The sequence below is a fragment of the Artibeus jamaicensis genome, unplaced genomic scaffold, assembly GCF_021234435.1.
Source record: "Artibeus jamaicensis isolate MK-2021 breed Jamaican fruit bat unplaced genomic scaffold, CSHL_Jam_final contig_373, whole genome shotgun sequence".
In the NCBI taxonomy this organism is placed as follows: domain Eukaryota; kingdom Metazoa; phylum Chordata; class Mammalia; order Chiroptera; family Phyllostomidae; genus Artibeus; species Artibeus jamaicensis.
In genome coordinates, this window is record NW_026521807.1 from 3,821,417 (window position 1) to 3,849,298 (window position 27,882).

The following is a 27,882-nucleotide window of genomic DNA, read 5'->3' on the forward strand; positions in this document are numbered from 1 at the left end:
AGAATGCTTACCCCGGCTGGTGTGGCTCAGTGGATTGAGCACCAGCCTGCCAACCTAAATTTAGGTTGCTGGTTTGATTCCTAGTCAAAGCACATGCCTGGATTGCAGGCATGGTCCCCAGATGGGCACAAGTGAGACGCAATCAATCTATGTTTCTCTCACACATCGATGTTTCTCTCCCTTTCTATCGCCCTCCTTTCCCCTGTCTCTAAAATTAAATAAATACAATCTTTAAAAAAATAACAATAACATGCTACCCAACCTGTCATCATCATAAAATTAGAATTAGTGAGGGGGTACGGGTAGTTTTAGTGACTAGAAAGAAAACAAGCTCACCCTGTCTTGAAAGACTAAAAATAACATACTTTTTAAGAGTAAGAAAGATAGAATAACTTAAAATTGCAAAACTGCTTCCAAAACAGTAACATACTGAGTTCTCAGTAGGAATCAGAGCTATGATCAAGTGCTCATACCAATCAATCAACTGCTTGACATTCCCAGGTATAACAGAAGAAAAAGACTTATTAAAGAAGCCTGCTACACTCTGGTTCCCCATTAATGCATGTGTGTTGTGTGTGGTACGTGTACGGGGTATCACAAGCAGAGATGAGAAGATAAACATTAAATGCTGTCCCAGACCTCAGGAGAGTTCCAAGACTTTTCACAGGACTAGGTTTTCACAGAACAGATATCAACTGTTAAAAAACTGGTTGCATTCCAGCAAACTTAATACTTACTAGGTTGGTTTCCCAAGATACAAGGATGTTCCCTACAGAAGGAAAAGTGCAACTGAGGGGGGAAAACTGGTATATTAAAATAACTCTGAATACAACACTACATAAATTGAACATACCTCTTCTGTGCTTCATTTTAGCAGAACGGAGACCATGAAAACCCTTCCAACATACAGTTCTCTGCTCCTCAGGTACAGCAGTAACCTAGACTTAGATTGTTTCAGGAGCAAGAGCACCAAACTCGGGGCTTAACCTCAGCTGGGCTCTCTTAAGCCCCTGGTTGTTCGTGGTTCTTCCCTTTCCCCCCAAGGCTCTGACCAACCTTCATTCCCTCCACTCTCAGCAGATGGCCTTGTCTTTGACCATGTTCTAGAATATATGCCCATGAAGGCAGGGGCTCTTTGTTCAGAGGTATCTCACACACTCACGACAGTGCCTGACACATAGCAGGCACTTAATAAGTATTTGTTAAATAAATCAAGGAATGAATCGAGGAAATGGAGTCCCCAGCTTAGGAACTCCCTCCCACCCTGTAACCACAAACTTTACCTAATCACATTCTTCCTTACACCTTTCCCTCCAGTCTATGAGGAAGATTTACCTCCTACTTAAAGTTAACTATTCTACTTGTGCTCCAGATCGCATTCCCTCCCATCTCTTTCCTCCATAATTATCCGTATTGCATTTTCTCTCATTACTTTCCTAAGTAATCATCCTTCTTTACCGTAATTTGCAAATACCCACTAAGCTATGGACTCCTTTCCCAGGGCCGAAATGAATGCTTAATTCCATTTTGAAAGCAAAACCAAAAAAATCTCCCAAATTCTAGTTTGCTACTTCAAAGTCTTAAAGGAGAAGCCTACACTTCTGGGCTCTGCTTCCTTCATGGGCACCATCACTCCCTGGCAATCGGGTGTCCATCGCCAACTTATCAAACTTCTCAGAGTAAGGATGTTAGAGAACACTATTTACCCAAACTAACAGGTACTTTTGCCTCATTTGACGTTTCTGCTACATTTGATCCTGGCAACTCAACTCCTGAGACTCCCTTTCTTGGCTTTTTGACACTGTTCTCTCACTGTTTTCGCCTGGCAGCTCTCTCAGCTCCTGTGCCTGTCCCTTAAATGACGATTATTTCCCCCAGAGAGATCTGATCTGTTCTTCTCTGGAAACACCCTGAATGAGTTCATCCACATTCACAGTTTCAGCCAATACTTATATATTCTAATATTCTAAAAAACTCTAGCCTTAGCCCAGTTTTCCTTTCCTGAATATGTGACCTAGACATTCAACTATGACAGTCTCATGTGGGTGGCCACAGACACTTTAACGTTAGTCAATCTGTCATCTTGCCCCACTGCAAACTTGCTTCTCTTCTCCTGGCTCCCTGTCTCAGCTGGTGGCTGACCAAGCCAGTCTCCTTCCTCCTCTAGAGCCATGCAGCTCACTGTCAACTCCTAGGGATACTACTTAAATCCCTTTTGATTCAGTACCTGTTGTACTTTATCTTAATCCATGCTGTTATTCTTGACTATGTGGCTGCAATGAACCAATTACACTATTAAATTTGAGGGTCTCCCAGGCCCCCACCCATTTCATACATATGCATACCCCTCCCAGGAGTCTAACACGTCCTCCATATTGCAGCCTCAATCATTAACCTAAAGCACAAGCAATGGCGTCTAAAGTGGGTTACAGGAAGGAGACAGTTTTCTACTATTTCACATCTATTTTTGTGTATGTTTTTATAATATATATACATATAGTAGGACACATAACTTATAAATATACATATAGAAAGAAATATGCTCAAAATCTTTCATTGATACAGGTACCACATGGAAATATGAGGAGCCTACTAACCTAGAGGAAAAGAACAATCCTCTAACATTGATAGTCATCCTCTGGTCTCAGACTAACCTTCAAGTCAACTCTACTTGTATACTATAAACAAGTTATGTCAAACTACCTCAACTTCCTAACTAGCAAACGTCACCTTTGTAGCTTTATCTATGACACTCCTCTGCCCAAAATGCCCTAAACAAGCCCCTCCTGCATTTTCCCTCTCCCCATTGCCACATGCGCCCCATCCACTCTGGTTTGTTCTTTAAGGCCCCAAACAGAACACTGGCTCTGTGCGCTTTCTCTGCCACTCCCGGGCGGAGGTGGGCACTTCCTTCTCTGTGCTTCCAAACACAGTGTGCGTCCCTATCACAGCCCTGAAATCACAGATGTGCAATTTCTCGTTTATGTGGCTGTCTGCTCTTCTCTGCACTGCCAGTGCCTACCATGACTCATGACACAAATTAGGATTTCAGTGTTTGTTACAAGTGCTCAAGAGGCACAGTGTTAGGGCATAAACTGTAGCAACACCTTAGTTACCCAACACAGTTGAGAGAGTAAGTGCTTTGTTTTGCTGAGGTTTGGAGATGATCAGTTTTAACTTTGTAATTGTAGGATGTGCTCACATCATGCATGGAGTTTTCAGGTGCCAGTAACAGGGAGAGATTTTTAGGCAGCCAACACTTTATCATCCACTAAATTCTAATCAACCGTCAACAGTGTCGACACAGTCTGAAAGATGCTTTATAGAAATTCAAGTGCTAAGCCTCAGTGATTTTGCTCAAACATGAAAAATTAATTGCACACATTTATCTTCCTTTTCTGAAATTTCACTAAAATGAAAGTGAACAGGGAAAGAAGGTATAAAGTGATAACACCAAAGAATAGAAATGATACTAGTGCACAATTTTAATACAGTTTTGAAAGAATACTACCTGACTTGGCAAAACCAAGGAAACTGTAAAGTACCTGCAAAGAGAGAACTATAAGTGAACAAGTTGCTGGCCAGAATTTAGAGGCAAAGGGACTACAGAACAGGGTATGAGATGTGGGGCTGAAATTGGAGAGTTGATCGAAAGTTTAAATAACAGAGCAGTGAGAATCCTCTTTCCCCTCTCATTCTTCATAAGTAAAGCTACTACCTTTCCCAACCGCAAAAGATAATCGGCCTAAAATAGAAGCACTGAGAAAGAGGCTGCAAACCAAACCGTGCCCCCTCAAAACCCCTCCCCTTCATTGTTTTCAGAGTATAGCAAGTAATATGTCTCCTAGGTATGTAATGAAAGCATATACTACTTACCTTGGTCCTCTCAGAATGCCAAAAGGTGGTATATATATATGTGTGTGTGTGTGTGTGTGTGTGTGTGTGAGAGAGAGAGAGAGAGAGAGAGAAAGAGAGAGAGAGAGAGTTCTCTACAAAAATTGAACAGTGTCGAAGAAAAGACCAAAAACTCAGAGAACAGATCTCTACTTACTAACATCTAACATCTGGGGAACATCCAAGGAAAAAAGTCAATTCACCTCTGGTGACAGGCCTCAATGAGTCAGAAAAAACTTCTAACCAGCTTTCTAGTATCTCACTCTTGTATACAGCTGGGGATCACCAGACACTCCAGAAATGTTTCCAACATGAGAGGAGCACAAAAGAAATACAATTTAGGGAAGAGAAAACAAAGCCTCAAAACACTATAAATGTCCTCCAAGAAATGAGACACTGAGTGTGAGGACTTGGAAAGAAAAAGTTATGTGCAAATTTAAAAATCCAACAGAAGTATTGGAAAATGAAGTCAAGAAATTTTCTTAGAATGCAGAATAAAAGAAAAGAATGGTAGACAAAAGGACCTACTACCCAACTAACAGTTCATAAAGTGAAAAGAGAAAATGTAAGATACTTAAAAAAACAGAATAAAAGCTGCCAAACTCTGGGGACTTGACAAACATAAAGGACCTAAAAGTGACCAAAAGAATATATGGTTTAAAAAATAAGGGCAAAACATAAAACAAAAAAACCCTCCAACACCATGTCATCATAAAATTTGGGGGCAGCAGAGAAGAAACCTGAGAAAATCCTAAAACCCTCCAAGGTGGGAGAAAGTCGTGCACAAAGGCACGGGAATCCGAAACGAGCAGTCTTCAGCAGGAACACTGGACCCGGGAGTCCGCAGGTCAGTAGCTTCTAAGTGGTTAGAGGAAATTATACCTCGTGCAGTGATGGACACTGCAGTCAAGGAACACTGGGGGGAGGGAAGACACTTTCACACGCACTACATCTCAGAAAAGTTATCTTCTACCTGCCCATTTTCAGGTCGCTGTGGGCAAACAAGCTTCGGTAAAACAAGGGGGTCAATCAAAAAATAAAAGTTTCAAGAAAATGGGAGACAATGCCCCCCCCCCAAAAAAAATTTAAAGGAAGGTCCAGTATGAGGACCACGCAGTATGCCTAAAGAGCATCCAACCCATACTGGAGCAGGAGTGCAGAAGGCTATAGACGCTTAAAAATGGAAAAATACAATGAAATGGACACACTGATATTTGAGCACTTGGAAAACATCCACAGCTATTTGATGTGGTATAGAAAGCAGAATTCTAAATTGGCCCCCACATTACTACCACCTGTTGGACACTTTCTGGGTAAAACTCTCCCCTCCAGTACTGGTGTAAAGGTGGAAAAAGATGGAAGAACATGCCAGGTGATTAGGTCACTAATCTTTTGACCTTCAATTAATCAAAAGAAAGGTTATCCTGAGTGGCCCTGACATCTGAGTCCTTTAAAACAAGATTAAGTGCCATGAGGGGCTCTTCCTGGTGGCCTTAAAGGCACAGCCTATTTGAGTTTCAAAGCTGCAAGGAACTAAATTCAGCAATCACATGAACTTGGAAGACACTGACAGGTGAGACTAGTCCCAGCTGCCACCTTGATTGCAGTCTGGTGAGACTCTGAGCAAAATACCCAGCGAAGGCGCCCAGACTCCGGACTCACATAAATTGCAAGATAAACAGGTATTGTTGTAAGTCACTAAAATCGTGGTCATTTGTCATACAATAATAGAGAACAAAATTAAGCAGAATAAATAACAGAAAAAAAACCATACTTCCTCCAAAAGCATAAAACGTCAGGAGTCAAAGCCATCTCAGGTAGTTTTAAAAAACAATACTGTTAGAAATTCCAGAAAGCAGAAGCCTCTCTGAATGAGAAATGAGCCTAATTGGTAAGCACGACTGAAAGTAATCAGCGTGAAGAAGATAGAGATCAGTGTCAGGTTGTCCTGGACCTTTTTACCTTATAAAAAATAGATACAAGGCTCAAATCAGGGTTTTCCCCCTCAGTTCAAAGCTCTAACTTTTACAAATTGCAAGAAGGGGGGTAAGCTTCAAGAGTCATTGAAGCTTAAGAGACATTTTTTTAAGAGACAGAGTCTCTCACATGTGTAAGCTGCATTTACCAAATGTGTTGACTTTAGGTCCTTGGACCAGCGGCGTCAGCATCACATGGGAGTTCCTAAACACAGCAAATTCCTGAGCCCCACTCCCAGTGAATCAAAAACTTGGGGTGAAGCCCAGCAAGCTGTGTTTCTAACAAGCCCTCTAGGTGATTCTGATTCAGGTTCAAAATTGAGAACCAATAACCTAATGTTAATTTCTGCCACTGTCCTGCTATGCTCTGGTCTTCATTTTTTAGTCAAGAGTTTAAGCATTTCCAAACTTAACTATATCTGACCTAGATTAGAACGTCACAGTCACTAGCACATAGTAGAAGCTCAAAAAATGTTTCCTAATAAATAAAAGATTAGGTTTCGGAAAGTTTTTGCAACACATTGGTTATAAATGCCTTTAGGCAGGACATGTTCTCTTGACCTTCCCACAGTCTGCGCCAATCCCTACTGCCTCCCAACTTGTATGTTCACACATTTTTCTGCCCAGCCAATGAGAGCATCAGAATTTGGGATCTCTGGAAAATATAATTCAGAAAAAAATAATTTTAAATCTGTATACAATATGTTCCAAGCTTTTCTCATGAATTCTATGGAATCAAGTAACTTATAGCTATATCATGACACAGAAATTGTACAGTATCCTACAACTGCTTCTTCTAGTTGCAGGTCTCTTGATCCAGCGTTAAGCCCTATGAAAAGTATTACAAGGTAAGATCACAAGCTTTCTTTTTGTAATCTGAAGTCTGCAGAGACATAGACACTGCCTACTTAAGTATTCCATTGGTTCGTGTGTCCATCAACAACAAGGGCAGTCAACAGAACTTTGACTAATGGAATTTACAATTTAATATCAACTTTGGAAACTCTATACCAAACACATGTACATTGAATCATTTACTGCACCAAGCAGAGATATAATTACACTAAAGTCAGAATGCAGTTTCTTTCAGAACCATCTAAAAGGTAAACAAGATATATTTAGTGAACTCACCACTAATATCCTAAGATTGCACTAAAGCAGAATATTTTTTTAAACTATGAGGAGTCAGAACCCCTTCTCTAAGTGAATCTCTACACATGGGAGCATCCATTTAGGATCTCCTTACACTAGGTAAGAGCCCCAAGGGGCTGATGGATCTATAGTACATGTTCTGCTATTTCAAAGTTGCATAACCTCCCATAAATCAGTTTCCGTATTCTTATCATAAAAAGTGGAGATTAGTATTAATGCCCTGATAACTGACAGCAGAACTACTCCTTACACTTAAATAAGTAACTGCTTTTGCTATCGTTAGAGTAATTACTTCTTTAGCCAATTTTTAAAAGAAAAATGAAATAAAATTTGAGATAAGCTGAAACTAATATAGACATGTAAGTGTCTATATACAGGAACAGGGATTAATATTGTAACTTTGCACTGTAGATAACAGCATTTAAAAAATATTCCTTACTCTTAAAATCCAAGAGAAGTTCTATTACTTAATATAGTCATCACAGAAAAACAAAAAAATTCAGACTACAAGAATTTTTGTCACACTCTTACCTTCCAGAAATAAATATGGTAGCACTTTAAAGAATTTCCTTCAAATATTTTAATGCATAGACAGAATTATTTTGTATAGTTGAAGTCATAGAGAACATGCAATTTTATATCCTGGTTTCTAACTGACCACTGTACCATCTTTGAAAACATTCTCCAGGCTAGTTTTCTACCATGTGAATAGTCTCTAGTTTAACCACACATAAATCATATACTAATTACTCAAAATATGCTAATATGCCACAAAATAAAACTAAATAGCAATGATGTAAATTAACATGTTAGTATTTCCATCATACTAGCCATAGGTATGGCAATAAATATTAACTTGGCATTAGTAAAATACTAAATAAAACAATGAAAACAAACAACTATATTCTATATATTATCAGTGGAATAACGTAAAAGGTAGCCTGTATAATCCAGAACTAGTTTTTTTGTTTCTTAATCGGCAGAACCTCAAGACAAATGAGTTTAACAGTGACCTGGGAGTCTTCTCATTCAACTGAATACATACAGATCCCTGACAGTACTGAGTAAACAAGAGTAGGTGGAATCCTCATTCTGTAAACACTGTGGGAGCTAGCAGGGTGATTAAGCAAAGCACATGAATGTTAATGTTAAAAGTCATGTGACAGAGATTCATAACAGAGTAGGGCAGAAAATGACAGTTTTACAAATGAATAAGCCAAAAGAAAGCATAGAAAGGTAAAAGGAAAGGCTAAGCACATTCAAATTTTATAGCAGGCTCAAAATAATTGCGCTATGTAAGTTTAGTAATGTACAGACTGACAGAAATTTTCTAATGAGTACTTTTGGCTCTTTGATAGTCAAACCCACTTAAGATAATTTCCTAGAGACTATTATTAAGAGCCTCATGGGGGAAACGGAAAGTAACTAGGGCAGAAAATTGTAACTCACAAAAAAAAAGCCTTAGAATAACCGTCAAAACTTCTTATCCATAAATACTTAAATGGAACAGAAGGAAGACAATAACAACGTAGGTAAGAGCGAGGTGTACATAAATGCAAAGGTGAAAGAATCCAACAATTTACCTAGAACAATTATCAAAAAAATAATTGGTACAACCAACTGCATACTCAGTTGTAGGAATCAGGATTTTCCGCACACTAAAAATGGGATCTGAGTTCCCAGATCCTTCTGGCCTACACTGCATGCACGCTATGCTATGAATCGGTGTCTAGGAAATGCAGTGTATGACACCCTGGAAATCTGTACCAGAGCTGTCGCTCTCCGTTCATTGTTACTAAGGCTGTCCTACTAAAGAGAGGGACGAATGAGGAGCGTGACCTTCTACAGGGTGAGCTGTGGGCAGAGGCGGGAGGACCAGATTCAAGGACATCTTTCTGTAGCTGTCTGGACTGTGAGGCACGTGAACACAGGGATCTAGATGTGCCCACAGACGGGATGGAATGAGCATGACTTAAAATGACCTTACAAAGTCATGAAGCTGCTTCGGTATCTGCGGTTCCTCAGCACAGTGTCTTATTTGTTTGAGTTGAATTTCTATCTGACCCTTGTTTGGTAATTTTACAAAAAGCCCTCTCAATTCTTACAACTGCTCTGCCTTGAGGAACTGGTTGTCAACCCTTTTCAAAAATAATATAGGAAAGTTTCATGTTTTATAAAAGAAAATGTCCGGGAGGGGGGAGACCGGGCGGGGGGGGTGGGGTGGGATGGGAGAAATAGATTAAAAAAAAAAAAAAAAGTACTTGAAAAGTAACTAAATAAAATTTATACAAAAAAAAAGAAAAAGTACTTTATAAAATTAAGAAGAAACAGAAAGTCATATTTGTCTTGCAAGTATTAAATAAATCAAAGTGATAATTTAAAAAAAAAAAAGAAAATGTCCATATAGCAAAACTATTTTTTCAAGCTAGCATTAGGTATTAAGGGATTCGGTGATTTTTTTTTTTAAAAGCTAGGGGAAGTGCAAAGGTCAACTATACTATGAAGAGAAAATACTGATGGTTGAAATTTTTTTTATTTCACAAGTAATTGTATTTTCTGATATAAGAAAGAAAACACTGACTTTCTGCAGTCCTGAAGTAGCCTCCCTTAAAAGAGAAAAGACAGTTAAGTGTAAACAAAATTCAGTTCTTAAGTCATATGTTAGTTCTATATATTTAAAATTCTTGCCCTGGCTGCTGTAGCTCAGTGGATTGAGCTCAGGCCTGCGAACCAGAGGATCACAGTTCGATTCCCAGTCAGGGCACATGCCTGGAATGCAGGCCAGTTCCCGGCAGGGGATGCATGAGAGGCAACCATACATTGATATTCTCTCCCTCTCTCCTTTCCCTCTAAAGATAAATAAATAAAAAATATTTTTAAAAGTTTAAAATAAATAAATAAATAATAAAATAAAAAATAAAATTCTTTTAGCTACACAAGAGCCATACTGGCCTCACAATCCATTATTGTTGGGGGCAGGGGGAACCTCGTGAGAAAGAAGAAGTCTGGTATTTTTTTCCTTTGCAAGGTCACTAAAGAGATGTAAAAGATATTCTAAATCATACTTGTCCTTGTAAGATTAATTCTAAATTATACTTACCAGACAAGGAGCATATTTTAAAAAACTTTTCAGAAGAAGATGAGAAATAATATATAGTGGATGGAAAAACCAAGCATAAAAAAGACATATATATCAATAATTTTAACCCCTTCTCTCAACAATGTTGCTTAAAACAAGTAGCATTGACTCTTCTCCATTTCATCTTTTTTCCCCCAGATATTTTAGTAGCAAGCATACAAATGACCAACATCACAGACTTACGAGGAATGAGAGAAAGAATCAAGCTACAATCAGAGCTTAAGTTCACTGATGAATCTGTTTCTATTAACAGAGAAGGATAATAGGTTTTCTAATTTTATAGTATACAGAGAGGTGGACTGTAAAAGTTAAGTTTTTTTAACCTAAAATTAAGATTGCTACTATACTATTTTATTAAATGCTGAAGACCAATGAATAATTAGCTTTCTAAAAAATTTACGTACTCATACAATGCCCATTTGGTAAGACATGAAAATTTTTTCTCAGTTCTTACAGAGAGGCTAAAATCCACACACTTTCATCAGATGGAGATTGCTTTGAAATAAGGACACTTAATGAGCCTAAAGTCTTAAACTAAATTTTTCAAAACTTAACAGAGAAGTCTTTTTGATCTTAGGAAAGTCTTGCTTATTCCACGAACACAATTAACTTCATGAAATACAGGGTCACTTTACGGGGTGACCCACAGGTCAGAAGGCATTACAAATGTGCAACACAGACCCAAAATTGCACATTTCATTCAACTACACGTATCCTACTTGAGAAATGAGGCTATTTAAAATGTCTTATATGTAGTCGTTTAAAAAGTATATTAGGAAACCCTAAACATTTGGAACTCATTTTCCCTACTCTTGTCCAGTGAACCGGATTAATCCTAAATAACAAAAATAAATATTTAAACTAAACACCAGAGGTCTGTAAAGAAAAAATCACATGGCAGTAGGGAGGTTAAAACCTTGGAGATTTAACCACCTTTTTAAAAAGATATTCATTTAAAACTAAACTGAGTTTACAAATAATGAATAAAGGCAGTTTCATCTGTCAATCCCTTAAATGCCAAGAATAACACTTTGGGTAATCAGGCTAAATCAACTGGCATGATTCTCTAATCCCCCAAAATAAAAGTCACACTAATCAGATTTATATTGGGATTTCATTTCAAAATTATGAAACTAATAAATTACAGTGCTGAACCAAAATTAAGAGATTCTCTTAAACACACCCTTTATATATTTATATTTTGAAAAAGACTTTTTTATATATACATGTGTTTGTTCATAATTAGGTTTGAAAATTTGTTGTGAAAGTTTAAGAGCTCTATTCAACAGCCAGGAAATCAAAATAAAGAAAAAAATTACAAGTGGAAGAAAGAAAAATAGGAGCAAAAGGATGTTTTTAAGAGATTAATGTCTATACAATATGACTAATCAAAATGACATAATATACCTTGCTTTCAAGAATTACACAATCACATCTTAATGTGCTACTCATAATCACTACTTCATTCTCATAAAAACCTCAGGCCGGAGCCAGAAACACCATGTACCACATCCACAGTCTCCCAAAAGATCCCAACTCTAATGGTCTCTGCTCCTCCCAAAAGTTAAATCACACAGATTCTTAATGTAACCACTGGGTTACATGTAACAATGGTTCATGTTTATATTAACCATGAATATAAACACTGATTCACTTATACAGTCTTACTAAGAGCTTTGCACAAATACTCAAGTACCATCATCTCGATTCTTCACCTCTCATTTGTGTCCTGCTGAATATGAAAAACTATTCAAAAGATTTTATTTGCATTTTTAAAATTCTAGAATCAAATCTAGTTTTTAGTGAAGTACATTATAAAATATCTTATTTACGAATTTAAATCATTATATTCCTACATCTTGGCAATGTCAAATCAACTTGCTATCTCATGTAGAGATCATGTTACCTGTCAGCTGAGAATGGATGCCCTACCCATCCTATCACCACCGGTTCTGGAAAAGAAATTTCTCTTCCTCCTTCAATTTTTGGGGGGGTGTTAGAAGTGAGCTCTGATGAACACGGCCAATCCCAACACTGAAGCAAACAGAAGATGGAAAGTAAGGAAGAAATTATGGGAGCCAAGTCAGGAAGACAGAAGTTTGGAGGTGAGAAGGGGCTTAAAAATGTTCCACTAGCCCCGTGGCTGGTGTAGCTCAGTGGACTGAGTGCGGGCTGGGAAGCAAAGGCTCACCAGTGTGATTCCCAGTCAGGGCACATGCCTGGGTTGCAGGCCAGATCCCCAGTAGGGGGCATGTGAGAGGCAACCACACAGCGATGTTTCTCTCCCTCTCTTTTTCCTTCCCTTCCCTAGAAACAAAAAAAATTAAATCTTAAAAAAAATTTTTTCCACTATTTTTAAGTGGGTAAATGCACTGTAGCCAGGGAAGAAATGCCAACAGTCCATTACTATTATCCCATCCACATCACCAGGACAAGAGAAAAGAGGGCGGACTCACAAGGACAAGAGGAAATAAAAGCAAAAAGGAACCAGTTAAAAGTCCTCACTATATGGAACAATAGATTATAGAGACCATAGATTACAGATTGAGGAAAAAAGGACATTTGGAAAGAGCAAGAGTGTCCTTGTCTATGTATAATATGTTATCTCAAAAAACCCTAAAAACAAACAAAAAAAGTTATTTCAAAATTTCAGTAAGAGTGGGGTGGGCTCAATTACTACATTAACATGTTCAAAAATAAACCTATTCTCATAAAGTCCTCATCACAAGAAAAAATATGTGTAACTATATGAAGTGATGAATGATAACTAGACTTACTATGGTCATTATTTGACAAATAATATGTGTTACATCATTACACTGTATACCTTAAGGTAATAGAATGTTACGTGTCAATAATATTTCAATAAAACAGGGGGAGGAGGGACCTCTTCTAAAAACATGAAAACTCTCTATTCTCCTTATGGTTGATATCCTCCTAATACATGCCGATAGATCCAAAATTATAATACTCTGTGTGTCACAGGACAAATAACTTTCAACTTACAAGGCAAATCTTACTGACAACTCCAAGTACCCCTTAATTACCTTCTTGGTAGAGTTTTCAAAGTGTTCCCACTCTTGGCTTCCATGCAGTTAACATGGGAGCTAGACAGTCCCTTACAAAGGACTTCCTTTACAATCCCAAATTCACTGTTTCATGGCCCCAGCGAGCAGCTCTGCTGGGAACATACCACGCCATTTCCTACGTTTTCACCTCTGCACGTGAAATTCCCTAATCCTGAAAGAGGCCTGCTCAGACCACCACACACAACTCAGCACCGTCCCCTCCGCCCTCTACCATGGAACTTTCCAGGGCCTGCCCAGCTATCCACTTCCCCTACCCAGAAGCGGTTCACTGCTCTGGCTTGGTGTTTCCGCAGGACACGACATACAAAACCAAATTTTAAATGATTTTTAAAACTGTTTTCTCACCTTTTTTCCCCACATGGGACTACTCTGCGTAAAACCCTCTACTGGTTCCCACAGCCCAGAGCAGTGTTTTTCAAATTACCAGTTGTTACTGTCATCATTTTCTATTCTAAAAATAGAACAGAAAAACAAGAATGCAGCATACGAAGTGTATTTTTTCCTGACATTTTATCATTTACATATGTGTGCACTACATTTTGAGGTAAAACTATCTTACTATAATGGACCATTGCCAAAAAAGGTTGAAATACACCTGCTTTTGTCTGGTCTACAAGGCCCTCTAACCTGGCCTCTGCATGGGGCTCTGGGCTCATCCCTTGCTACACCCTAAAAAGCCAAGTTGATCATGCCAAACTTTCGTAGTTCCATGTCTCAGCGTAATCATACCATTATCCCTGCCTTAAATGCCCTCTCATTTGTCTACAAGGCCACCTGTATTCATCCTTCATTATTTAATACATTAACTCCTTCACAAAAGCTTTTTCAGCCTCCCCTCCGCAGCTAATGACACACCCTTTGTACCCCAATGAGAAATCACAACCTACATTATAGCTCCTTAGACATTTCACTGTACTTTTCAATTTCAGGCTCGACTATCTTCCCAACTTCTAAACTATAAAATCCCTGAAGGAAGGAATACATTTTACTGTATTCCGGTCTCTGTATCAGCAGCACCGAGCTACTGTACATGCCATATGATTGATAGGGGCTCAAAATTGGTAAAGTGAACAAATAAAAAATTAAGGATTTGCATCTAACTTCTGTAATGTTAGAAATGATTGCCTTTGTAGCCCTGCCGAGGAAGCTCAGTTGGTTGGAGTGTTGTCCCGATGCACTAAGGTTTCAGGTTCGATTCCCAGTGAGTGCAAGTACAAGGATCAAGTACTGAATGCATAAATAAGTGGAACAACAAATTGATGTTTCTCTCCTCCTCTCCTCTGCTCTCTCAAATCAGTAACTAAAAATGTTTTGGGAAAAAAAGATTGCCTTTGCAACTACATCTGTTCACATTACAGTGCTGGATCAAGATTTCCTCATTTTTGTTACAGTAGCTCCCAGACAGCAGCACCCACTAGCCTAAGGCAGAAAGAGGAGGTGTCAGCTTTCTCTCAGCAAAGGGACTCGGCTCAGGTTGCAATGCAGCAGCACCCACTTCCATGCTTCAGGAAGTTATCCAGGGAAAGGCAGAAAAGGGTTTCCAAAGGTTCCCACAGGCAGGTGAGATAAATCGGAAACAGCATTCACAGCCCTCATTAGCAAAGAGAGTCACGTGAACTCTTTAGGGAAGTGGGAGGGAGGGTTTTCTATTCCTTCACTGACGGCACTAAAATGCCAATATCATGCACTAAAATGCTAAGCAAAACAAAAGATAGCATGGGGAGAAAAAAAAAGATAGCATGGAATAACTCACTGAAGTTACTTGGTTTCTATGCCCTACTCTAATAGTTCTGAAATAGCTACTGACTCACTGCTCTCATTATGAAATACTACTTGAAGGACTGGGGGTCATACCTAACAGGAGCTCCTCACCCAGGCTTCAAAGCTTTTCACAGACTTTATCTTACCTACATGAATTGCTCTAATTCTTGGGGGTCTGATACACCTATTTCACAAGCCAATACTTCCACTGCCTTCACTTAATTAAAACAGTGCAGGCAGCATCCAAGATACTTTGACAGACTCAGCCAACTGTCAGTTTCAGCTGTTCTTTTCCGTTTCCACCATAGTTGATAAACTACTATTACAGGAGCCAAGTTTATTCCTGCCTGAATTAATCACTCATTTTCTTTAAAAATAATTCATTTTTGCTTAAACTTTGCCTCTAGACTTACAATTCTATCCATAATTAAGGCAAAGATAAATTATTATAATAATGTTGGTCAAAAATATATTCATAAAGTGTGAAACTCTTGACTTACAATATTAAATTTTGGTACTTGTTAGAGGAGGTTAATACATGATTGCCTGGGTACAACTTTGAAGACCATTTAAAGCTCTATTTTCTTTTGTCTTAAATAGGTGCAAAGGGCTATGCTTATTCCGCAATTACCAGGTATAAACACCTACCAAGTGTAGAAATCTCCACACTTGGGGCTATGCCTGTATGCTCTGCTAATTCCACCCACCCATCCTCTCTTGACAACTCTGCCTGAACAAGCCTATCAATGAGAAAGAGGCACAGCCCCAAATATAGATGTTCAGAAAATAATGCCATAAACACTCCTTTTCTTTTCTATTCTACCTTTAAGACTTATTAAGAAAAGGGCAAATAAATTAGTTTGTAAACAAATTTAATTACACTGAAGTATCTAAAATGTGAGCTATGTGTGGGGGCTTGTTTTCAGATATTAAATACCAGTCCCCTTAGATTTAAATTCACCCCACGCTTCCCTTGGTAAACCGATGAGCTTCATTGCAGATTTAAGGTTGTGGAAAAACAATTTCTTCCATGATGCCACCACTCCACCATCTACAGAGAATTCAGCCTTCAACATGAAAAACTGCCACTTGATTTTTTCCTCGTATCTTAGACAGAAGAGCTGTAGAATCTCAAGAGAAGCCATGTTTCAAAGGTTTTGAATAGTAATTTTTCAGTATTTTCTCTTATTAAAGTTGGTGCAATTCATAAAACATATTTTTCAAATGCCATTATTTTTCAGCTTACATGCTTAAAAACTGCTTAGCAAAAACAATCTCTCCATTTGAAAAATTTACTTCAAGAAACTAGTAATCAAAATAGAGAAGAAAAAGAAAATAACTCACTTTTGTAGTCTGGAAAAAAATTTTAAACTCATCTAAGTCCTTCATTTTCCAGATAAAATACAGTCCATACAGATTAAGTAATTTGCTGTAGATTACAAAGCACATTGAGATATTTTAATTGCTCTTAGCAGTACCCCAAATCATGCAAGTTAGAAATGTTCTCATCAACTGTCATTTTAAAATTATCACTCTCATTAATTCCTGATGAAGGACTCCTACATGTTCTGCATTTTCAAACTTGTTCAAGTTCATAAACTTCAAATTCTACAAAATAAAGGATAGTATCTAAGAACTTTCCTCCAGAAGTTTCAAGAAAGTAAGTTTAGGTGTGCACACCCCATACTGTCATAATGGATTTCAAAGCAGATCCTTTTACCATTGTCTCCTAATGACATTTGAGGTGTGTCTGTTCAACCACCACAAAAAGAAAAAAGAGAGAAAATTCTAGAAGCTTCTCTTTGACAAAGCGCATCAACAATGTCAATGAAATGATTACACGATATTCCATTAACATATTACGGGTTTCTGGCATAAATTAGGAAATCGCTAGCATTTTATCAATTTACCGAATCAAGAGTTAATAAAAGGTTAGAAAATGCACTCTTAGTTGACTTTGGATCTGAAAGAAGGTGAAGATCTGACATTGTTAACACAAACTAAAGACCTGAGCAAACAACAGAGGAAATGAGTAAGTTCCTTCAATAAAAAGCTCTTTCCTAGTCAAATTTTGACTTCTACCAAGTTCACCAGCACTGTGGAGATGACATCAGTAAGACTTTCTGATTGTCATTCTCATGTCCCAATAAATCAACTCTGCACATGTTAGCTTTGGATATTCAAGGGCAAAGCAGAGGGCACAGTGAGGGGAACAATTTACACTGGATCATTTTCGAGGACTGTAGTCTAACCACTCATTACTTTACAATTGTTTCTTTGTGCAACTGATTATTCTCAAAGTACTGAGAGAATGCAGTACTGTACTTCTCTGGAAGCCACCAGCAACAAAACCGAAGAAAACACGATTCTGATAACAAACTGATGTGGCAGTTTGACAAGTGCAGAGTGTGTTGTCTTCTTAAAAAGCATTAACGTATGTTTATTATGACCTCCGGGTGTCACACCATAAAAAAGCAAACAAACAAAACACTTGTCAAAAGGTTAACATACCTATACTTTTTAAAGTACGGACCGCTTAGCAAGGTGGCAAATTTGTGTGAACACAAAGCACGGAGAATCACCACCAGGACTCAGTAACACACACACACACTCAAAGCTGTGTTAAGCACCAAAAATCCTTACCCCATTTTGCCCAATGAAAACTTGCTTTGAAGTTTTTGCTGTTATGCTACGGAATAACTTCCAGAGGAATTTCTCCGTCTATTTCGCAGTTGCTTTTCCACCCCCCGAGGTCCTTTTTTGGAGGTATTTCAGTAATGCTGACAATTCAATGAGTTCCCTTATGTAAAATGATCTCTCTCTCGTAAATACCAAAACGTTCGAACAGAGGTGGCATTTGATTATTAGAGTTAAAATGCTGCGCGGAGGAGACAGCGGTTAACTCTATTCCACAGAATGAGTCTACGCGTCGGAAAACGCAGAATCCAGCTTCACCGAGTCCTATAAAAAACGAGTTCGGTGGTCATTTCGCTCTTCTCCGCTCACGGAGAGCCAGGTAACTCGGTCTTTCCGGTGCTACTAAGGCTGCGGGTTCAAATTTCTCTACCACACCAGGTCCTGGGGGTGGAGCGTGCAACCCAATGAGACGTGCACTTTATAGAGTCGTACGAGAAAATAAAAATCCTAAAGCAGTAATGTCACCGCTTCCCTGCACTCACATTAGAAAAAGCTATATAGAAAAAAAATCTCCTCGAAGTGCAAACCTGGCAGCTCGCAACGTGCACAGCACTCCACATAGGAATCTGTCTTTTGAATGTTTTCGCCTCCTAAGACTCGGAGCAGAGAAGAGGTGGGGAGGAGGAAGACAAGGCTGGGCAGAATCGATTCATTCTCCGGAGGAGAATAAACGGAGCCATTTCCAGGCTGGCAGCAGGCTGGGGGCGCAGCGCACGCCGGAGAGCAGGGGGAGGGGGCCGATCCCACCTCCCTCAGCCCCTTCCCGCCTCCCGCTGCCGAGCACAATGGAGCCCGGATTCCACCCGGCCCTTCATTCACTGCTGCCCACTCTTCCCTCCTCTCCAGAGCACAGCAGGTCCGAGGCTCCCGTCGGTGGAGAATGAATGAATCAGAGAGCCAAGCCCCACGCTGCCCCCGGCACCCTGCCCCCAGCTCCTGGGCGGGCAGAGAGGTGGAGGACGGAGCTGAAGTGTCGATGGGAGCCCGCCCGAGTCGAGGCAGGAGGCTAATTCCGCGTTGGGGGCAGAAGAGTGGGGCTCGAAGCCGAGGGAGAGCCGCTGCTCCAGCGCCCCCACCCCAGCTCCTAGCCCCTCACGCTCCGCCGCCTCGCGCCGCCTTACAGTCCCCGGGCCCGCCGCCTCCTCACACTTCCATCACCGCCCGCCTCCTTCGGCCTCCAGCTCCCGCTCAGCAGCGCAGCGGCGACCCAGGCGGCCCAGAAGCCCGGCACTGCCTCTGCCCGCACCGGACTGTCTCCAAGCGGAGGGCGCCCCTTCCCGGGTCAGCGCCGCCCGCTCGAGCCCAGCACGGCAGCAGAGCTGGCTGCGGAGGGGAGGGTGGAGACGGGGCGGGGAGAACGGGGGCAAGAGCGGTCCCTCCCCCTGCTCGAGGGAGGAGGCCAGAGGCAGCCCAGGACTGCAGCCAGGCACGGGGGACAGAGGCGCTGACACGTCCCCAGGGCCCTGCTTGCAGCAGGAGGAGGCTGCGGGGAGGATGGTAGTCCCGAGCCGGTCCTCGTGGGAGCTAGTCCGGCCCTCAAGTCCGTTGGTCCGTCCTTCCCTCCTTTCCGTCCCCCTCCCCTAGTGGCCGGTGGCGGGCGGCCCGTGCGCTCTGCTCCTCCGCTGGCTCTTGGCCGCCACAGCCTCCTCCTCCGCACCCCACACCAGGTGCTTGCGCTGTGTCTCCATCCTCCCCGCAGGAGGACCTTTAAATAGCAACGTCAGCGCGCTCTTCGCCGCACACACGTCACCCGCCGCTCACGTCACCGGGGTGCGGGGGATGATGTCACGCGGCCGGAAGTACTGCTAAATTAGGGTAGGAGCTGGGGGAGGAGAATTCAGCGAGCTCCTCTGTGCCCACCTGTTTTCGATTCTCCTTAAAGGCCAAAGCACAGGAGACATGCCGAAAGGAGCTTGGAGAAGGAAGCGGCGGCGGCGATTTCCTTGCAGCACGGGTGCCAAACGCGAGTGAATCATTCGTAGCAACAGTGCCCGAGTGTCAAGCGGGTGATATCCCATCTCCCACTCATACCTTTGTTATAGCAGCATCCCCGGGCTTCTTAAGTCCCCTAGCACGGAAATGTGGGAGGAAAGCCTGATCACTAGTGATAGGTTATTTCTAACAAGACTAGAGAAAAATCACCTTGATTTTCGAAAGAGTTATTAAATGCCAGTTCTAGACATAGGAGATTTAAAAACTCCCCCCGCCCCCGCCCCAATTAGTGGTTACTTAAATCACGAAAGAATAAAGAGCGGAGCAATGAACAAATGTTATAATGTTATAAAGAATAGTAATTAATGCGGGAGAAGGGAAAAGCCCATCAAATGATCTAAGTGTTTTTACTTACAAAACATTAATATTTTGATATTGGATAATGAGTCAATCTTAACTAAGAAAGTTCACTCGTAAGTGTAATTATCATAGGTATAGCACATGCCAGTATACCCTCTCAATTCTGGTTTGTCAAGAATATGTGTTACAGTCTACAGAAATTAAAAATAAGAAAACCCAAATGCATTTTTTTAGTTTTGACACAAGCAAATTTAATATTTTTAATATTAACACAAGCAAATTTAGATTATTTTTGTCTCCCTTAGTTTGAGCTATATAATTACAGTGCCTCTTAAGGAAGCTGATTTTCATTTCCTACATGGTAAGGGTGAACAGCTATTTCTAGGTTTACTACCTGTGTATGTTGTGTGTGTAATAAACTATATTTGACTGCTTTTCAAATTGCAATACTGCAAAGTTTTAAAATGTCTTTATTATTTTGATAATTTATTAGGTACACGTAAATAATTAACTTTGATTTTTTGAGTCATGACCCAGAAAGAGAATTACTACTAATGCCAAAGGCCATTGCTATTTCAGAGTTAGTCTATAAATTCGGTGACCATGTTTTCCAAACCAAAATCCAGACACATCATTTGACAATAGACAAAATACTTGAATTCTGAAGTGACGTCGAAAATCCAGGAGATAGGTTTACTAACCTTTAAAGTGATTATTAGGAGAGCTATAAATGTATATCAGTGCAGTTTAAGTGAATAAAAAAAGCTAAACACTACAGAATTTATACCAGGTGTGGCTCTTCAAAAATGATTTTAATGTTAAACTACTAACATGATTCCTAAGTGAGGAATATTGGTTTTACAGCTTTCTGCATTTACATTTCCTTGGTCAAGCTAGGAGCCCACCCTAGCTTGTAACCTGACACCTGGCAAAGGTGGAGGACACCTGACAAAATAGGACCAACCTGTAACTAAGTCAGGCTTTGGGTTATCTTCACATTATAAAATCATGAGCTTGCTTGTAATTTGAAATACTAAAAATAGTTTTTTTAGGGTTATAACAGGTTAATAAAGAACAAAATTCTGTTTGATAGTTTAATATATATATCACATCGATAGAAATTTATACTAATTTGTCTTTCATATAAATGGAGTTTCTTATGTATAAAATATTAACAATAAAACTGTCATCCTTCAAATGTCATCCCTTGGCTGTTGCAAATTGAAATACAGATTACTTCCTTTCTGAACTAAATTACTTTTCTCTCTTTCCTGCTCTTTCTGTCCATGTTAAGTAAAGCTCACTTTATCATTATCAAACATTTCATTCTACCCTTTTTATCATCACTTCTGGTTTACAATCTTATTCCCCTTCATCTTTACCCAACTGTCAAAGTGGCATATCAGGTGCCTCCCTGCCTTTATGCTGCTGACCCTTGCTTAGAGTTTCTACTTTTCAAAGCTACATGATCACCTCCCAACTGCTCTTTTGTCAGCTGAAAACTGAGAGCAATCTTTTTCCTATATAAATTTAATGGTTCATTATAATATAATTATTCAAAGTTTATGTGATTATTTAACTTCAGCTCCTGCTTTTAATGTAGAAAATTCTGCCAATAATTGTTTAATTTTTTGTAGTTTGTATGGGGATTTAGTGTATCAGGGAATCTATAATGTTCATGTGCCCAAAGGAATAAAGAGGACATTTTATGTTTCATGGAATTTCTGCTCAGACATAAAATAATAAAGTAAATGTTTTTTCTCCTCCCTTGAAACAATTCTAATACAATTTTGGGAGGATTCTCTGATTCCTCTCCCCAAAAAAATTCCCCCAAAACTATAGAAAAACCATTGTTCTATGGTTTTTTATCAAAAAGTAAAATATCTTTTCTTCTAAAAGTTGGCTGAGGTATCCCAAATGCTAGCCGTGAATTTCTAACACTAATTGCTTTGTATGTTTTTTAGAATAGTGAGCTTCCTAGAGAGTAATTTTTTTTTTTACCGGAAGAAGCAGAAAGTACTTTGGTAGAGTTTCAAAATTTTAACAGTTCCTGTTTCCCACTACACTCTGAAAATTTGTGAAGAGGTTTATGAATACCCTCTGATTTTAGAAACTGTGGGCGAAGGCATCTGTTTTAGTTGCAGAGTTTACTTCCATGCCCTTAATAGGAGATAGCAATATTCAATGAGTGTTCATAGACTGGTCATAAGGTATGCCTTTTTCAATGAAAAGACATCTAAGAGAGAAACACTTTGCAGGAAAGACAGTTAAAGCCAGATTTTATTTTTATTGCTTATATTAGATAAGAGCAACTCCTTTCCAACTTCCCTCTTTTTGTTTTTTAAGATATTTTATTGATTATGCTATTACAGTTGTCCCAATTTTTCCCTTTCCCCCCTCCACCTCGTACCCCCATTCCCTCCAGTAATCCCCTTGCTTGGTTCATGTCCATGGGTCAGGCATAAAGGTTCTTTCGCTACTTCATTTCCTACACTGTTCTTAACATCCTCTGTCTATTTTGTACCTAACATTTGTGCTGCTTAATCCCTGCACCTTTCCCCCCATTTTCCCCTTCCCACTCCCAGGTGATAACCCTCCTAATGATCTCCATGCCTATGATTCTGTTCCTGTTCTGGTTGTTTGCTTAGTTTGTTATTTGGATTCAATAATTGGTAGTTGTGAATGTGTTGCCATTTTAATGTTAATTGTTTCGATCTTTTTTTTTCTTACATAATTCCCTTAGCATTTAATATAATAATGGTTTGGTGATGATGAGCTCCTAGCTTTATCTTGTCTGGGAAGTACTTTATCTGTCATTCAATTCTAAATGATAATTTTGCTGGTTAAAGTAATCTAGGTTGTAGGTCTTTGCTTTTCATCACTTTGAATATTCTTGCCAATTTCTTCTTGCCTGCAAAGTTTCTTTTGAGAAACCAGATGATAGACTTATGGGAACTCCATTGCAGGTAACTCTGCTTTTCACTTGCTGCTTTTAAGATTCTCTCTTTGTCTTTAACCTTTAGCATTTTAATTATGATGTGTCTTGGTGTGGTCCTCTTTGGGTCCATCTTGTTTGGGACTCCCTGTGTTTCCTGGACTTGTATGTCTATTTTCTTCACCAAGTTAGGGAAATTTTCTTTCATTATTTTTTTCAGGTCAGTTTTTGATTTTTTGATTTTTCTCTTCTCCTCCTGGCATCCCTATGATTCAGATATTGGTATGCTTAAAGATGTCCCAGAGGTTCCTAAGCTTATCCTCATATTTTTGAATTCTTTATTCTTCCTACTGTTCTGATTGAGTGCTTTTTCCTGCCTTGTGTTCCAATTTGACTCACAGGCTCATTCCCTCCACTACTGTTTCCCTGTAGACTTTTCTTTATTTCACTCAACGCAACCTTCATTTTTGCCTGGGATTTTTTTATACCTCTGAAGTACCCAGTGAGTTACTGGAGCATCCTGATGACCAATAATTTGAACTGTGCATCTGATAGTTTGGCTATCTCCATTTCATTTAGTCCTTTTTCCGGATTTTTGTTCTGTTCTTTCATTTGGGCCTTATTTCTGTGTCTCATTTTGGCAGCCTCCCTGTGTTTGTTTGTGTGTATTGGGTAGAGCTGCTTTGACTTCCTGTCAGCATACCCATTAAGTTCTATGGGGCAGAGCCTTTGTTAATCACCAGAGTGGGGCAACGTATGTCAATGCTCTGTTGTTCTGCATGGGAGAGGGCTCTCAGGGGGGACAATGTCACTGCCTGGCCTCTGGAGTTTTGCCCAGGAGGAAGCTGTCTCCCCGCTCCCACTTACTTTCTCCCCCTATGCCTCACCTGTTGCCCTGGTGCTGAATTCCAGAGGGGGTGGGTCTGCATGCGTCCTAAGTCAGTTTCAGACCCTTTAAAGAGGACACAGTTTCTTTTCATCATTAAGCCCCCGACTGGTGTTTACAGACAGAAGTTACAGGGACTTATCTTCCTGGTGCTGGGACCCTGGGCTAGTTGGCCTGGACTGGGGCTGGGATCCCTTGCTCCCAAGGTATCCCTTCCATTTTTTTTATCCACCACACGTGGAAGTGGGACTGCCTATTCCCATCTACCTCTCCATGCTTCTCCAAACATCTCCACATCTCTGCTCTTCCTACCTGTCTAGATGAATGTGGCTTCTTTAATGCTTGGTTGTCAGACTTGCATACAGCTTAATTTTTGGACAATTCTGGGCATTAATTTGTTTTGTAGTCTGGTTGTACTTTTTGATTAGTTGAGCACAGAGGCGAGGCATGTTTACCTACAACCCCATCTTGACCAGGAGTCTCAAGTTCCCTTTTTTTTAATGACCAAAATACCACTATTGCTTCAAATAAAGTCATAGGTAGAAATAAAAGCTATCTCTGCATACAATAGAAATTTCAAGATTCCTAGTTTATGCCACACAGTTACATGAAGAAACTAAGTAACCAGGAAAAACTAAAAATAATAAGAAAAGAATGAAAGAGTTCTAGGGAAACCAAATTCATCCCATTGGTCCCCCCCAAATCATCCCACATCCTCTACAATATAGCAGATATTGGGTGCTGGTAAAAAGTGTTTATCTTGTTCAAAACCATCCTTCACTATTATCAATAATGTTCTGAACAGAAATAGGGTAGTTAATAATCTCAAGGATGGGAGTATACGTGGCATCTCAAAGGCAATGACTTAAGGACAATTTTTACTCTTCTGTGTGTCTGCAACCAGAGGGTTGGGGAGTGATGGAGGGAGAGACATTAGAGAATTATTCTCAGGAAATGCATGATATGGAGTACATGGGAAAGAATCTCATAGAACTTTCCTTGCTCTGATTTTTACCGTGAATTCATTATTTGTTTTCTAAATATGGTTAAAGAGATGCAAATATAATTCCAGACATATGAAAGAGCATATAAGATAGCTTTCAGCTGGTGCTATAAGAAAATGATTATACAACTATATATGTAGATTTTTTAAAAATATTCAGAAAAGAAGGGGAGATGGTGCCTTCGAAAAAATTATCTGGCTTAACTACTAGCTTGTTTGGTTGGTTGGTTGGTTGGTTGTTCTAAACAACAATTACAGAGAACAGGCTGGGAAAAGATGCAGATCTTCAGAGCACTACAGTAAAGAACACAGAGTAAAGCTTGTGCTACACCAATACAGTTACTGAGAATGCAATGCTGTGGAAGCTGATTGCCATGGTAACCCAATAATCTTTTTCATGAATGGGGGAACAAGACAACCATGAGGAAAATGTTTTAAATGAGCTACCTTATTTTGTGATTCTTTTGGTGCCAGTTAGGAGCAAAAGGACACCCTAGATGAACAACACCCCTATGAAAGGAAGTTGCCTTACTATCAAAGAAGACTAAGACAAAAAATTGGGGCTATTTCGAAGAGAGATAGAGGTTTAAGATGGCAGAACACAGTTGGTAGAGACTCTGATGTGGCTGAAATGGGCTGACACAGTGCCCGGAAACTGTGTTAAAGGCTCTTCCAAAAATAAGAGGTCAGAGTAAAGATTGCTAACATTTGGGAGATTCAGCCAAGATACTTCATGAGTTACTTTTGAAGTCTTAAAAATTTCTTTATTTCTTTTAATCTGATTCTAAATAGTAATCTCTCTAAAAATTAAAATGAAAATGATAAATACATCTTTAGCCAATATCTATTCTTGTATTTTAATAATGAATTACATTCACGATAAATATGAATATATAAATAGAGATAGGACTGTATTGATTGTATTGTATCATCTGCTAAAATGTCTTACCCTCAGAATGAAATCCAAACTCCATGTCTTGGCCTAAGCGGCACTGCGTGATAGGCCCCTGCCAACCTTTCTTACTTTGATGACCATCCACCCAGCCCCCATTGTTAGTGTGTGAGTTAGTATATTGACTACAGGGCACAGAAATCCCACCTACTGGTGGCTGAAGCTGTAAGGTTGTTTTCGATTTGCTTATTTACTTAACAAGAAGTCTGAAGGTAGGTGATTCTATAGTTGGTTTGGAAGGTCCGAGGTGTCATTAGGGTCCAGGCTCTTTCCAGCCTTTCACTTTGCCACTTTCACATGTTGCCTTTTAAACCTGGTTTCTTGTCTCCTGGTTGTTAAAAGACTATTGGATTGCTAGACATCACATTCTCACAAAGAGCATCAAACACAGAAAGGGAGGGGAAAAAAAAACGAGGAATTTTCTCCTTTATGCCTGTTTCTTACCAAAGAGAAAAACTCTCAGGAGGCCCCCAGAAAATTCCCTCTCATGTCTCATGGGCAGAACTGGGTTGCATGCCCATCCCTAAATCAATCACTGACAGTTTGAAACAAGATTTTTATAATTCACTTACACAAATGATGGTTCATCCCCTGAGTCTATATATTGTGTTTAAACAAAATTAGAGATCTCACGGCAAGGAGGAAGAGGCAATGGCTATTGGGCAAGGAAACCACCTATCTGCCACACAAGCCCAAAGCCACTCTGGTAGTCCCTCTACTCTTAAGATATGATAAGATTGTTCCAAATACAGGGACTTTGCCACCTGTAAAACATATGCCCAAGATCTTCACACTCTTCATTTTTCGGCTTTATGCTCAAATTGCACTTCTTGAGCAAGACATCCTGAACATCCTGTATAAAATATGTTGATATTCATAGCCACTCACTCTCAGGTCTGTATTAATAGAATTAGTTGCTCAATCATTGACTTAGCTCTTCATCGTTATATGTACTAAAGCAGAAACTATCTGTTTGATCAGTTGTTGGGATGATGTAGGAGAGATGTTTGCATTATGTAAGTGGTTGGATATAAGACCCTTGAAGTAATTTTTAAGTCAGAGATTTTATGACCACTCAAGTCTGAGCTGATACCAGAGCAGCCCTTCACCATTTGGTTTTCTACACCACCTTCTTTGGGGACACCACCTCTCCCCTGCTGTTAATCATTTCCACTGCACAATTTACTTTCTTCTCTGTCATACTCCAATCTCATGTCTAGCCTACTGAATAGCTCCATTTGAGTGTTCTTATAAATCAAAATGTTTAATAAAACAAATTAAACACCTAATTCATCATAATTGTCCTCTTGAGATTTCCTTATTTCTGTAAATGATAGGTCAAGCAAGACTAACAGATTTGCTAGAGTAAAAAAACAAGCTTTTAAAAAAAATTAAACAGCTAATTAATTACTTACATAGAGCGCAAAAGCAGGAACAGCAAAGGTGCCAGCTCCCCCTGTCCCTTGTCCCACAGAACAACACAGAAAGGAAAGAGACAATGCAACGTGAGTAGTGGAATATCCTGTTGCTTCCAGCAGCTAGGAGTTTTATAGCCTGCAGGTGTACACTAAGGGATGGGGGAGGGGTTGTTATATAATAAAGAACAGTGGCTGGCCTTTGTTTCTGGTTCCTGGGAGGTAACCTCTAAATTCTTGAAATTCTCCAAGAGATAAAGTATCTTTGTTATTCATGGTGGGCACCTGAGTTTATGCTAATAAAAAAAACTCATGATGGGGACTGGCTAGCTGAAAATATGAACTATGTAATTAAAGGATTGGGGCTTTGATCCAGGTGATATCAGCCCACCCTCTGGGGAGAGATTGAGTTCATCATCTCAATAATGATTCGATCAATTGTGCCTACAAAAAGAAATCCCAGTAAACACTCTGGACATAGAGGCTTAGGTGGGCTTCCCTGCTTGGTACTCATACACTGATGTATAGGAGGGCTACGTGTCCTGAAGACATGAAAGCTTTACATGGGAAGGACATGGGACCCTCCTGACCCTGAAGTTCTTCTAAGAACTTGCCCTATGTGTCTCTTCTGTTGGCTAATCCTGTTGTACCTTTTATGATAAAACTATAATAATAAGTATAGTGCTTTTCT

The 27,882-nt window shown here is 39.7% G+C and overlaps 1 protein-coding gene across 2 annotated transcripts in view; it reads right to left on the minus strand.

Annotated features, from left to right (window-relative positions):
• Positions 1–27,275, minus strand: part of HOMER1 (homer scaffold protein 1) — a 112,819-nt gene extending 85,544 nt beyond the window's left edge. The window contains exon 1 of one of the 2 annotated variants that reach the window (XM_053664479.1): positions 27,192–27,275. In XM_053664479.1, the coding sequence (XP_053520454.1) occupies positions 27,192–27,193 (2 nt within the window). In that variant the 5' untranslated portion in view covers positions 27,194–27,275. Of the gene's footprint in view, positions 1–17,654; positions 19,384–27,191 lie in introns of those variants that run through there. The other variant, XM_037130784.2, reaches the window with a different exon arrangement.
• Between the last annotated feature and the right edge of the window lie 607 nt (positions 27,276–27,882).